General features: G+C 47.4%; 1 protein-coding gene across 1 annotated transcript in view; it reads left to right on the top strand.

Moving 5' to 3' along the window:
- Positions 1-14866, top strand: part of ADAMTS16 (ADAM metallopeptidase with thrombospondin type 1 motif 16) — a 158025-nt gene that overhangs the window by 56348 nt on the left and 86811 nt on the right. Inside the window, exons 9-10 of the mRNA XM_042997880.1 lie at positions 5146-5283; positions 14307-14460. Coding sequence (XP_042853814.1) covers positions 5146-5283; positions 14307-14460 — 292 coding nt within the window. The remainder of the gene's footprint in view (positions 1-5145; positions 5284-14306; positions 14461-14866) is intronic.

The raw sequence follows: 14866 nt of genomic DNA, 5'->3' as shown, positions 1-14866 counted from the left end.
CCGTGGATTTTCATTAAACTGAAAATGTACACATTTATTCAGGTCATTTCTTTAGTAAGTATTACTCCATGGCGAAGAATTACAGCTTTGGTACGTGGATCCAACATCATAATGTAAAAAGCACGCTGAACTGTCAGCACAGAGCCAGACGTGGGGCTCGAACCCATAGACCGTAAGATCGTGACCTGAGCCGAATGAGCCACCCGGCCCCTCCCCCGCTTTTTTTTAGGACTTTTTAAAACATCCTGTTTTTACTTCTTCAGGTTTGTTTATACTCAGAGGACATCGCTGAGGTTGGAGGAGTGCTGTTTTCCATGCCTTTCAGCCAGATGGTCTAACCTCTAACTCCAAGAAAGATCTCAGTCACTGTCCAGCCCATTTTTCCTACTAAGTTCAGTTATTTTCTTCAAAGAACATGTTCTGGATTATATCGAGGGATCTGTTCTATACACAGAAATGGCTAAGAACCTGTGTTTGGATTTGTGTTGGAAAGGGAGAGACAGACACAGCAACCAGAAGTGAGGGTGTGTGTTCTCCTTTAGGACGTGCGACTGAGTCGGGTTTGCTCCTAATCCGTGGCGTAGAGTGAGTTTCCTGGTTAGATTCAATCACTTGGCATAGGACGTGTGGTTTGCTAGATGCAGGTGTCGAGAACTGGCACAGACACGTTGAGTGCTGAGCTACATGGTTCGGAGAATATGTCGCCTGAATGGCATGAATCCGTTTGGAAAATCCTCACGTACGAAGGAAGTCGTGCCATTTGAGGAGGAAGACCCTGGGCCTGGGATTCCGGATCCACTGGGCTTCTCCCACCTCCTGGCAGTGACCGGCATACATCGCACGGTCTTCTCTTACCTAGGTTTCCATCTGCAAAACCGAGAGAGTCTGTGAGATCCGTGGCACGCGTGTGCAGGTGCAGCTGAAGGTGTATTACATGATCTGAGCATCCCTAGCCTACAACACAGGCTTAAATGCTTAACTTGCATTGTCATTTCAGACCATCGAGACGGTCCTCAAACATATTTGCTGTGCTTAGGAGTATGCGTGAGGGGCACCTGGGTGGCTCAGTCGGTTAAGCCTCTGACTCTTGGTTTTGGCTCAGGTCACGATCTCCTGGTTTCGTGAGTTTGAGCCCTGCATCGGGCGCAGAGCCTGCTTGGGATTCTCTCTCTCTCTCTCTCTCTCTCTCTCTCTCTCTCTCTCTCTGTCTCTCTTCCCCTCTCCCACTCATGCTGTCTCTGTCTTTCTCAAAGCTAAATGTTGAAAAATTAAAAAAAGAAGAAGTGTTCACGAGCTATCGTTCTGTCGCCCGTCTTCTCCCGCATGTACTGACTTTCACTGGTCACAATGTCCACTCTGCCAGCAGAGCCTTGTGTAGGATTCCACGAAAAGACTGGTAATCCACGGCCTCCAAGAGTCTTAACAGAAAGGCAAAATAGACAAGGCGTGCAAGGGTCGGGCCACATGGGCTGTAGGCGTGGCAAGAGACCAAGTCAGGGAAGACCGGGGGAGTCGAAAGAGGCAGAATCGGCTCGCTACCACAATCCGCTCCAGCAGGCTTGACTGGTGAGGTTAGATACCCTTTCGAGCATTTGATGGTGAGGTTGAAACCACCCCGAGTTGTGGCCGTGTGCTGTCATCAACCTGAGCCCCACCGCTGGGTCAGGGAGGCCCCGAAGTTTCTGAGGGTTTGTAGAACATCAAGGCAACAGCTCCTTGAAGATCTCATCTGACCCAGTGATTGTCAGACTGTCCCCCAGGGAGCCCAGGAAGGCCAGAGGCTCATTTCTCACCAATTTTATCTATTGTTCTTCCTGAGACTTTTTTTGTTTCTGTATCCAAAGGGCGTTTGAAACCTATTGACCTTTGGCTGAACATGCACACACATGCGCACGCACACACACACACACATCATATGTATACAAGTAACATCTCGCTATTGAGCAATTTTACCAAGAACATTTGAATCCGGGAAGTGGGTCGAAGTTATGAGTTTTCCTTGTGGTAGGTGTGGTACCAGATCTTCTGTGCAATTTAAGAGCCAGGTTTTATTACCCCCATTATATGGGTGAGGAAACTGAGGCTTGGTGACTTAAGTGATTTTCTTGAAATCCCAACGCTTGTGAATGTCAGGGCACAACCCTGATGGAGGCCTCCACCTCCACAGCCCACCCTCTTCTGGTTGTTTGATGCGCCCTGGCCCCTGAGACCCACCTGATGCCCCGTCCATGCCAACTCTTTCCGTCTTGGGTTGTGCTTCTTGAAAAGTCCACATCAGAGCTCGAGACCCTGAGGTCCACCTGTGGCATATTGCACCAAGGGTGTGATCGAACCATCCAGATGACATTGGCCTGTGGCTACTTCGAGGGTTTCTTGTTGCCTTAGCTACTGCTGTGAACAGCCTGAAATAATGAGCACAACCTCTCACAATATTGGGCTTTTCATCATCCTGGGTGTAGCATCACTAATGAGGAACTGTGTGCTTGCTGATGTAATTGAATCACTCAGAACATACCGTAGGAGCCATTAAAAGCATCTCCCGCCGGAATATAAGTCTCAAGTCCGTTTTAATCCGAAATTAGGTTTACACCTGGGTATTTGGGTTGGTGTTTGGGCTGGAAGGTTGGTCTTTGTTCGCTCAACAAACATCAGTGGAGAACCTGTCATCAGCTAGTGAGTGCATTGGCCTGGGGCTAAGCATGGATAAGAAGAGTGGATGTCCTTTAGAAACTTAGAAGCTAGTCCGTAAGAAAGAAAAAATATGTTAATAGTTTTAACGTATGGGGTGAGAAAAACTTTGAATAAGATACTGTGGTTCACAGTAGCAAAAAAAAAATGTCTGGTATGTATAACTTAATAGTAATTATATTTCTTGGTTGCCAAATACCAATCTTATCTTCAAAATGCGTTCTGTGCATCCTTCCATGACTTCATTAATGTTCATATCAAATGCGATCACCGTGTGGTACTTTCATGCTAACGTGCTGGCATCCATCACAGTACAAGATATGGGCACTGCACTACTTGGAAAAATAACCCTCCAATAGTGGGACTCGCAGTGGGGTTTGAGAATCCATTCTAGAAAGAGTCATTGAAAATACCTTAGATGAAAAAGTTGAAGACACACGTGTCCCCAGACCCGGGATGTTGTGGCTTTTATTTCCTTAGAAATGTAGGCAGAGGAAAGCAGATTTATCTGGGGTACCTACTGGACCACGACGCATGTGTCTGCTTCATATTCGGGTCAAGGGCCGGCCAGGGGAGGGCACTTCGATAGTTCGTTTTCATCACGTTCTCCCCAAGGCAGCCCCCCATATGTGATTACAGTCTGAATCCTTTTCGTAGCCATAACACATTTCCTCTGCTATATGGTTACCCTGGCCTTGATTGATTGCTTTTAATAGAACTTGAGAGGATGGGTGGAGGCTGAAATGACTCCCATCTGCATCACCCTTGGTACTGAGCAGGAATTTTGCAGAAATTCAACAATGTTTGCACGCCAGATTTCCTTGGCTACGCCCTTCAATCATGCTCGCGTTACACTCTTGCATGGGTCCCGCCTGGGCTCTGAGGTCAGGAATGTCACGTCCTAGGCCTGACCCTGAGACCGTGGGCATGGCTCTCTCCAGTCCTCAGTCTTGCTGCCACGACGTCGTACCCACCTTGCAGGCCTTCGGCGAGGTTTAAGTTAGAAAATACGGAGAACGCGTTTAATACCCTGTTTGAAAAATAGTGAGTGCTTACAAATATCAGTTGCTCTTTTTACTGTTACTATTAAATCTCTATCAGCAAACCAGTTAAAGGGGAAGATGGGTCTTCAGCCTCAGCAACAAGGGCAGATTCCCCGGCCCACTGTGGGAGCCCGCTTCCCCAGGGTTCTGGGTCTTCTGTCCCTGCTGCCCTGCCTCCTCTCATCGTGGGATCCTTGGTGGCAGAATGCCCCCAGATTCAGCATCCATCTCACCCTTCTTTGCTTTGTCCCCTTCTTTTCCCCTTTGCCCTATACCCCATTCATGCGGAACCCCATTATCTAAGAATCCATACAATGATTTGGCAGGTCCCGGACATTAATAGCCAGCAGTGGCTTGATTCTCTAAGAATATGTTTGCCCTAATGGGAAGCCTTCGGGGTCATATAGAGCTCCAAGTCCCCCAGGCTTTCTTCCCAACGCGATTAGTCGTGCTGTCCTGTGGTAGGTGAAGATGGCAATGTGAGACTCTTCCAAAGAGCCAAAGCTCTCGGAGGTTAAGAAGAAGAAGCTGACCTGGTGGAGAGAGGTTGCTTCGGTTAATGGGATGCTTAGAGGCACAGGGCTAGAGTTTGCACAAGTGACAGTCATGGGATGCCAGTTGGCATTGTGCAATTAGCACATCCATAAAGGAGCCTATTAAGCGTTACAAGAGCCAAGGTAGCTTGACAAGTCCCCCTGTATTAAGTTAGGGCTGGAGCCCCAGAGTGGTCTGATTTTTAGTCAGGAGGAACGGGTACATTCAAACAATTCCCACAGGTAAAGGCAGCCAGAGCCACCCACTGGGGTTCCACGGCCCTCCTTCCTCCAAAGGGACGTAGGGAGTGCGGTCGAGCGCCGTCCAGCCGTGACAGCCCCCAGCAGTGGCCTGAGGCGGAGCAGCCCCAGATGGGAGCCAGGACGAAATGTCAGCACCACGGGCAGCTGCACCAGGCGGTCAGTTCTCTAACCGTGGGAAGCACCAAACTTCACCCGGGGAGCCTGCGTTTGTATTTCCCGCAAACATCTGGGAGTTCTCAAAATCCCTGGTGAGCAGAACAGAGTGTGGAGAGAAGAAAGCAGTCCAGGACGGTTATCAGCTTTATCAAGATCGAGTGACCTGCCCTCCTTACCCTCCTTGAAACGCTTCCTCGTAATTAAGACCTCTGCCTTTAGCAGACACATCCGTTTTGGTGCTTGGTGTGCACTTTCAGAACAACTCACCGAATGGCAGTCCTTCAGGAAAGGTCTGTGAATACGTGGGTAGTCTCCACAGCTTGGCTGCACAGACAGTTCATTTCGGCCCGACCGGCATGCAGAAGTGGAGGCGTCCACGGTGTTGACGTGTGTTTTTGTAGAATATAGTGGATCATCGGCACTGTTCTGTGTTTTGAAGGAACCGTTTCTCTCTCTCGTAGCTTTGGCATGGTCCACGACGGAGAAGGCAACATGTGCAAAAAGTCGGAGGGGAACATCATGTCCCCTACGCTGGCAGGACGCAACGGGGTCTTCTCCTGGTCACCCTGCAGCCGCCAGTATCTGCACAGATTTTTAAGGTAGGAACTCCGAGAGCTGGTCGTGTGTCTCTGCGTGCCTTTGGTGAGCCCTGCCCGGTCAGCCTCATTCTGTCCAAGCAGCCCAGGGGTGGCTGTGACTCCTGTAGACGGTTCCCATTTGAAGATGCCACTTGGCCAAGAAGTTTGCCAAACACTTCCTTAGAGCACCGAGTCTCGCAGGCTTAACCTGACGTCATTTGACCTTTAGGCTCAAAGGAAACCCAGGGTGCTTACCAAATCAAAGTATTTGTCACCAACGTTTGGTTTTTTTAACTTCTCACTTCTGTAACTAACCATTTTGTATTCGTGAACAGAAAGACCTGTGCGCACAATTATAAAGTACACGTAACTTGCGCGTGCACGTGTGTGTGTGTGTGCGTGTGCGTGTGTGTGTGTTTTTCTTTTTCCACAAACTACATTTCTTATTAGGAGGGGAAACTTGAGTATATATACCTTAGCTTGGCTCTAAATGCCTGTAATTTTAATAATTATTTTTGGAAAGTTTTACTATAGTGCTAATTCATCTAGGGTCTAGAACATTGGGGAAGCAGGGTTTGACCCCCTGAAAAAGAGATAGTAGATTTTAAGTGTTTTAGAGAAAGAAGGGACTTTAAGAAGCAGCCTTAGTTGGCTAGTAAGGCTGGATCTCCCCCCAGAGCTCAAGACTTTGAGTTTGGAGTTTGGTTTTACCTGCTAACCCTGAGCGTACTTCTGACTCAGAAGGTCGTGCACAGATCAGCAGGTGTGCTGTGTGTGGTCATGCAGAGAACGGGTCCTCCCGCCCTGTGGTCTCCCCTTCTTGTGGGGCCTAGTTGTCACTGCAGCTGGTGGTGACCAGAGCAGGACAGGGCTGCATTCCTGGCAGTGAGAGCGTAGCTGATGGCCTGCATCGCACGGGGTGGGTAAGGAATGTCGTCTCCCCACGTGCTCTGAAGGAAAAGGGCATGACGGTGAAAGAGAGGGCCAGCTGAGCTCAGCAGTGGCCCCAGCTCCTGCCACAGGGGAAGTAATGTAGGGAAACAGAGTCGGGAATGGAGTCTAGGCATTTTGGCCCCTGGCCCTGGCCTCGCTCTACTGATCCCAAGAAGCCTGGAAGCAAATAGCCAAGGAGAAACAATTCTATTGAAATCATGGCTTCTCCTTTCGTTTTTATCTCAACAAAATTAGTTGGTTCAAATACTAAAAAGATGAGGGAGAGCCTTTGTTTGGAAAGTAGCTTCTGGGGCGCCTGGGTGGCTCCGTGGGTTAAGCGTCCAACTCTTGATCTCGGCTCGGGTCATGATCCCACGGTTCATGAGTTCGAGCCCTAGGTTGGGCTCTGCACTGACAACACGGAGCCTGCTTGGGACTCTCTCTCTCTCTTTCTCTCTCTCTCTCCCCCCCTCTCCCTCTGTCCCTCCCTTCGCACTCTCTTTCTCTCTCAAAAATAAATAAATGTAAAAAAAAAGAAAGTAGCTCTTAGTGAAGACAACTCATCTCTGACCACCAGCACAGGCTGCTGGCACACGGGCCGGAGAGTGGAGGTGCCGTGCCCATCTGAACCCCCAGCGTCCCTTGTCTTCCCTTGTGAACACTCTCCTGGGACCCGGCGGTGGCCCCTGGAACAGACTGTAGTCGGATGTTTTTGTCCCTCCTAAAAGTTACCCCACTTTCCACCTTCATCATTTCTTTTTAATTTTTTAATGTTTATTTATTTTTGAGAGGGAGAGAGAGAGTGGGAGCGGAGAAGGGGCAGCGAGAGAGGGGGACACAGAATCTGAAGCAGGCTCCAGGCTCCGAGCTGTCAGCACAGAGCCTGACGTGGGGCTCGAACTCACGGGCTGTGAGATCATGACCTGAGCCGAAGTCGGACGCTCAACCGACTGAGCCACCCAGGCACCCCGACCTTTGTCATTTCAAGAACGTTATTTCCCTGGTTCTGGGAAGAATTGCTTCGGCTCAGCAGGGAGGGCATGCGTGTTCATTACACAGAAACATATTCTGTTTTCCTAGACACATGGAAGGCTCGTGCCCGCTCTCTGACAAACACACCGGCCCTCCACAACCCACTGATCCTCGTCAAGGAGATACGAAGCATGTGCTTCTTTATTCCCAAAATGCATCCGTGCTGGCAGGAGACGGGCTGCCATGTTTAGTTCTCAATTAGGTGCGTTCACATTTCTGAGATTCAGCATGGAAGGTATATTCTTGGCAGAAGGTAGCCGCCAAAACCACCTTCCCGTAAGACTTTGGAGCAGGTCATGACAAGAAAACAAACAAAAAATAATTAGAATTGACAGTCGGCTGAAGAGGAAAAGCAGATGGAAATAAAAAATGAAGAGGCAACGAGAAAACACACAAATATGTCAGTCTTAAAATGCATGCTTAGGCTGCGCTATTGAAGCTTGAGATTGGGCAAATTTGGTCTTTCTAGAAACCAAAGCAAAAAAGGAGATCAAATCTATTTCCTATTAACAGAAAATAGGGCAAATGCTGATATTTCAAGGAAAGCAAAGCTTTTGCCAGCGCAGAATTCTTTAAAAAAGATGACACTGTGTGTATATATGTGTACACACACACACACACATATGTATATGTATATGCTATGTAAAATATATTACATACTCATAACTAATTATATGGCATACAGTGAGTGCTTATAAATGTTAATAGACACACATGATGAAGATGTGGATAGGAAGTGGTTACCTGTGCACGCGCTTCCCCACGTCACCTGATGACCTCCCCCTTTCTACCGTCCTCTGGAACCCCCGCTAGGGGGGGGTCCATCCTGGGCCTGTCCCAGGCACCAAGACCACATGCTCTACCTTTCCCGTTTCTGCCACACCATGATGCCAGCAGGTGAACGGGGGACACGTAGCTGCAGGGTGCAGGACCCACATCAGCTCGACCAGAGTTGGTGGAAGAAAAACAGAATGGCGACACCCAAGAACCACCAAGTTAGCGGCCAGAGTTTGTAACCGATGCCCGTTCCTACAGTCAAAACTGAGAACTAGTTTTTCCGAGCCAGGGATTAAGGGCGAAAGTCCGAGGTTCCTGTTGTGCCCGATAGACCCCATTCAGGTCTCCCCCAGCCACTCTGGCTAGCTTCGATGAGCTCCTTATCTTGGGTTCTAGGTTTTCTTTGTTGTTGTTTTTTTCCTCCTCTCTTTCTCTCTTTTTTTCGTTATTGTTTTGGTCAAGCCCCTTTTCTTTCCTTTTTTTTTTTTTTTCCGTTACATAAGTGACATCATCTAGTTTATAGCACACCATAGGGTGGGGTCACATGGGTATTTATTTCTGTTGGGACCCCCAGTTTGCCCCTTATCTCAGACTGCCCCCCACACGCACGTGGAGCTGTGAGCCCATGGCTGGTTTCCCTTTCTTGCTGTCCGTTCATTCAGTTCTCCAGATGACCTTGCACGGCTCTTCTGAGCCAGCATCCTGACTACCAGCCTTCAGCTTGGGGTCCTGCCCCCTATCAGTCAACGTACTTAATGCCCGCCGGAATGATGGCCGCCTTCCGTATCTCATGCCCCCCAAAAGGAGTGAGATTTTGTGGATAATATCTATCTCCTGGTAATATAAATCTGCATTCTAGGAAGATACGCTTGATCATTTTTCTTTCATTTCTACTACCAAAAACAGCATGGCCGTTATTCTCCCATTGGGGTCGTTTTGACATTTGCTGTTCCCTGTGTGGGGTCCTCATAGGGTCGAGGTGGGGATTGTTAGCATGGTTTGTGGCTCTTTCTGACACCGGTTCAGATTTGCTTGAGGTGCGTGTGAGTGTGTGTGTGTGCGTGTGAGTGAGTGTGTGTGTGTGTGTGAAGAATTCTGCTTTCCGTCATAAGAAAGGGCATGAACTTAAGCTCACAATGCTCTTATTGGTATTAACAAGGGAAATCTGTGGTCTTCTGTATCACAAATCTTCCCTGTAATTTTCTAGATTATTTTTCAAAATGTTATAGCTTTTTCATTTTAACGGCTATGATGAAGATAAACATTTTTGATTTTTTTGAAACATTCTCGGACAAATACTGGAAAGCCGGGGATGCGAAGTTTGGGTGTACGGTGAGAATCAGCATCGTAAGAGAGTCCAGATAAAGTTTTTAAGCTGCCAAGAAATATAGGAGATCTCGTGGAAGGGAAATTGTTATATGCTTAGAGAACAATTGTTTTGATGACATTAGATATGGGCTGTGATCTTCGAATCGGACTGTGACCCTCGGAGGGGTTGCCAAGAGTCTGGTTCAAAGACATGTTTGCTCTGGGATCCCAGGACGATTCGATGTCTGCTCAAGTGTGCTCATTTGTTCTTGTGTCCATCAGTAAAACCGTTGTGGGGCAATTCCGTAATAAACCTTTATTTGCAAGAACTTCGCTAATTTCTCTGGGCCACATGATTATAAACAGATATGCAAGATTACACATGTCACCCATTTGTTTGCTTGAAAAGTTACATTTTCCAAGAGAGCCTCCCGTTGTCAGATTCACCCAAGCTTTCTTTTACTTGGGGTGACCAGTCGTGAATCAGACACGTCTACACTGTGTTAACAGTGGTGTCTTATTGGTTTAAACATGTCTTCTTTGACATGTTTGCCGACTTCCTGATTTCCACGTAATCACGATCCTGTTCTCCGCCAATTGGGCAGCTGTTTGGATCCGATCCCAGCAATGAGTAAGGACAAGTGGCTAACTTATAAAGATGAATCCACTTGCCTTTATTAGCAGTCTAGCATTTGGTATGTGGAAAAAATATATAATAAAGGACCTCGGTTGGTCTGAGGTTGTCAGCACAGCATTTCTCCACAGTTGGTAGTCAAGAAGGACAGATACGTGTTTGGAGTAAATTCATCGACCTGGTCGGTGAAGTCATGCGTCATTTCCTGTGAACGGACACAGACCTCATCCCGTGTACTCATGTCTGCGTCTGGGAGACCTAGGATTAGGGAAATTTTAGCTCATTCATTTAGTTTAATGACAACGGGGACTCATCTTCAATGTGCTTTTTAAAAATGTGAATCCTTTACTGCAAACCTGTGAATGTACCTCCCCTCTGACCCTGTGAATGGAAGTCAGTCCATGGGAAAGGGGGCCGTCGCTGGGAACCAGGAGTTTAAAGGATGCATGGATCCCCTTCCATACCCCATACCCCCTCTGTCAATGAGAAGGTTTGATTTGACCTGAGAGCCCATTAAGCATACTTTTGGGTGTAATGGAAAGAACGCCCTTCAGTTCACATCTTGCTCTGCTGTGTAACGTTTGTCTTAAGAAAAACCAAGCCACGGCTGTCCTTAGTTTCTGCAGGAAGACGGGAGAGCAGGCACTGCCCTGTGACAGAAAGCAGCAGAGGGGATCAGAGCTCAAATGCTGATCGTGGCTTTACCAGTCGTGTCTGGGAAGGTCTCGACCTTGGCAAGTAATATAATCTGTTCCAAGGGCCCCTGTTCCCGACTTGGACAAGGAAGAGAGACGACTGTAAGATCTCTCAAGCTCGTTCACCTTTTATGGCTCGTCAATCAGAGTGGGAAACGGACTCTGAAATACCACTGTGGTATCTCTGACCTTGCCTTGTTTTTTTATCAACGTTATTTTTGTCGTGGTTAAACAGATACATAGAAAAGCACAAAATTATGAGGGTTCCGCTCAGTGAAATTTCACACGGTGAACGTGGCGCTGTACCTTCTTCTCAGATCAATGTACAGAGCTCAATATAATAGCCAAGACGGGAAACAACCCGTCTGTCGTCTGTCTACAGATGAATAGCTATAGATGAGATATATGTACGATGGAATGTTATTCAGCCATGAGAAAGATGGAAATCCTGCCATTTTTGACAACGTGGTTGGGCCTTGAGGGCATTATGCTAAGTGAGGGAAGTCAGAGAAAGACGAATACTGTATGATCTCACTCATCTGTGGAATCTAAAAAACCAAACTCATAGCAACAGAGAGTGGAGAGGTGACCGCCACGGTGGGGGTTTGGGGACATTGGTGAAGGTGATCACAGGTACAACTTTGCAGTAAGATGCATGGGCTCTGGGGGCTCTTGTGCGCGGCATGATGACTAGAGATTGATGTGCTCTACGTTTCACAGCTGCTAGGAGAGTAGACCTTAAAAGTCCTCACAACTCTAAATACGTGGGGTGATGGATGCGGTAACTAACCTTTATAAAAAGGCACAAGACACAGTGACTACCCCAGAGATAGCCCTTCCCCAGAGATGGTCATTCTCCCGATGCAGGACACCATAGACTGGCTTTGCCCATTTCTGAACTCCCTATGAATGGAATCATGAGCTATGTGCTACTCGGCGTCTGTTGCGATTGGCTAAATATCATGATTATGAGGCTCATCCTTGTTGCTACCATAAAAATATAGCATTGTTTACTTATTTTTAATTGCATGAGTATGCCACAGCTTACGAATCCATTCTGTTGGTGATAGACATTTGAGATTCGGATTTGGGGCTATTGTAAGAAATGCTACTCTGCATAGTCTGTGTGTTTGCCTATACATCCCTGATTTTACGTAGGACTGGAACTTCAGGGTCATAAATACACAGTCTGGAGTGTCCATAGCCACTGCCAGACAGCTTCCCTAAGTGGTTGCACCAAGTCACACGTCTAGAGCCATTATGAGCGTTCACATGGCCCTAAATCCTGGCCGTCGCTTGGTCTGGTCGGTCTTTTCCATTTTAGCTCCGTCGATGGGGGTAGTGGCATTCCAACGTGTTAATCAAAGAGATCCTGGAGTGCCTTTTTCATGTTTAACGGACACTCGAGTAATCTTTAATGAAGTGCCTCTTCAAATCTCTTGTGAATTTGTAAAAATTAGGCTTTAGTGTTTCATCTTGTATCTCTTGATGGGAGTGCTTTATATATTCTGAGTAGGAACACTTTGTCCATTACGGAGAACATGTACTGCAAATATCATCTTTCACTCTGTGACTCAGTATTTACACTGTTAATGGTGTCTTTTGGTGAAAAGAAGTTTTTCTTTGTGTCACGGAGACCAGATTAATCCCTATTTTTCCTTTAGGGTTAACGCTTTTTTGTGTATTGCTGGGAAAAAAAAAAAAAAGCTCTGCTTACCCCAAAGTCCTGAATATTTCTTCCATGTGATCTACAAGCCTTATCGTTTTGCTTATCACACGTAGGTCACCTGACTTTTGTCCAGCACATTCAAATGAGTCAAACGCATTTTGTTCGTGTGGAAGCTATGGGGGATTGTTGCTACAGTGACAGCGCTTTTCCTTCTTACGTCCACACCGTGGGGTTTTCTCGCACCTGCCCCATTGGCCGCGCGCTTAGCTGTGAGACCTGCTGGGGCCGAGGGTAGAAATCAGACGTGCTCCAGCGTGAGCCTAACCAGAGGGACCAGGGTACGATCAGCATGGGGAGTTGCAGCTCTTCAAAGGTGAAGCTAATTGGAACCGACTTTTACATCCCAGTAGTGGTATGTGTGTTCCCGAACCTTCTTCCAGGCTCCCAGTCCGTGAGCTTCATTTTTCTTGGCCAGGCGGGAACCTTGTCCTCAGGCCATGTGCTCATACATTTACACAAACTATAAAAATTCCTGAACCTGTGAACCTTTTTGAATTTTCAGTCTCTTGCTTGGGCCGGTCCGTTTGGCCGACATGTCCTAATTTCCTGTCCGTAGGGTAGGGATAAGATTGCCTCCCTGATGTAGCCTCCGGGAGATACCGGGGAACACTGAACTAGTGTATAGAAATCATTTGCGATCCATCCGAAAAAGGTTCTATGGAGTTCCAGAATTGCTAAGTCCCTCCTGTCTTGGAGTGTTAATTCTGCTTTTATTCATTTTTCTTCACTTCAAAATATCCTTTTGCACTATGATTGCCTTAGTAGTGACAGACAAGACCTTTATTGAACATGCACAATGAGCCGGCCACTGCTCTGAACGCTTTCCTATCATCTGATTTAATCTCTATTCCTCGGTTTGCTCTCAAAAGGCTTCTGACCTCCTTGTATGTGGGATTAATGTCTTACCACGGTTAACTGGTACCACCCCTTGTGTTTCGTGTGTGGATATTAATTGAAGGTATGCATGCGTGGACTCCAAGGCAGTGGGATCTGGGACTGGGCCATGGAGACTGAGGCCAAAATGATCCGGGTCAAGGTGGGTGACCACACAAAGCAAAGTGTAGGGATGCGTGGGTGGGTCTGCTCTTGGTCAGTATGTTGAGAATATGCAGGGGTGGGGGAGTTTTTTGCTTGTTGAAATTTGTAAGTAAAGTTTAGTTGCTACGTGCAAACACTGTTTTCCCTTCCTCCAAATGCAAAAATTTTAACTATGCATGTAGGGAAGGGAATACCGTGTTTGTGTAGGAAAAAATCATTAGTTGGTCTTTAGCCATCTGCTAGTGAACTTAGGCAGAGTTAATTTCCTCCTTGACTTGGGAATCGAGTCAGAAATTAACGTGAGTGTAGAGCATTGCCGGTAGAAATTGCTGCTGTGTTCCATGGCAAACCTCCGGAGGCTGTGAGCTGTGGTGCAGGTGGTTCCCGGCCCCGGGGAAGGAAAGAAGGGAGGGAAGGAGGGAGGGACTGACGAGAGGAAGGGGGGGAAGGAAAGGAAGGAAGAATGGAGGGAGGAAAAGAAAGAAAATTCTAGTCTTTGAGGTTGATCGTGTTTGCCTTGCCCGGTGCGCATTGCCATCTGTTGATCGTTCGTGGCAAGAAGCATACATAAAAGGTGCCTGCCGTCGGAGCTTCTCCCATTGTCCACCTGGTTGTGCGACTCCGTTTCCCTCTGCCCCGTGATAAGCTGGAGAAATCTGATGAAGAACAAATTGCCCTCCTGGAAAAGATGAGATGCATTATGAGCAATTTGAGGCCATGTGGCCCCCGGATCCAAAGATAATCGAGATTGATGTCAGACCCCAGGAGAAAAATGCCCCCTCCTCTCTGTTCGGGCTGTGTTGTCAGATTGCACGAGAACATCAAGGCGTAACTCAGTGCGTATCTCTGGTAAGTCTTCCGGAATCACGAGCAGCACCATCTCTCCTCTGCGTTTCAGCACTGCCCAAGCTCTGTGCCTTGCTGATCGGCCGAAGCCTGTGAAGGAGTACAAGTATCCTGAGAAGTTGCCGGGAGAGTTGTACGATGCGAACACTCAGTGCAAGTGGCAGTTTGGAGAGAAAGCCAAACTCTGCATGCTGGATTTCAAAAAGGCAAGTGATTATTGGCAAGTGCTCAGTGCAATGTGACTCATAAAACCGTTTTATTCAGCGTAACGGACATTGATGGATTCCGCATTTATTGGGTACCTACCAAATGTCAAATCCTGTATGTGAAAGCTGGTCTCCTATAACAGGAAACACATGTTTTACTGGCAAAGAAAGTGATGGTAGATACTGGTGTGGGTATCAGTTTTCACTGGAGAACTGACTTGGCCCGTTAGTTCAGCTCTTTCTTTCTGATTTATCACGTGGGAGCTCAGCAGTAACCTTTGGTTGGTGTAAGTTGGCTAACTAATACTCTGCGTTTTTTTCAAACGCTGTTAAGCAAACAGCACCGCCCTGCTCTATCTTCCTTAGATGTAAGCGGAACTTACTATGGAGAAGCAGCCTATCTAGG

The sequence above is a fragment of the Panthera tigris genome, chromosome A1, assembly GCF_018350195.1.
Source record: "Panthera tigris isolate Pti1 chromosome A1, P.tigris_Pti1_mat1.1, whole genome shotgun sequence".
Lineage (NCBI taxonomy): Eukaryota > Metazoa > Chordata > Mammalia > Carnivora > Felidae > Panthera > Panthera tigris.
This window is presented reverse-complemented; position numbering and strand designations above follow the sequence as displayed.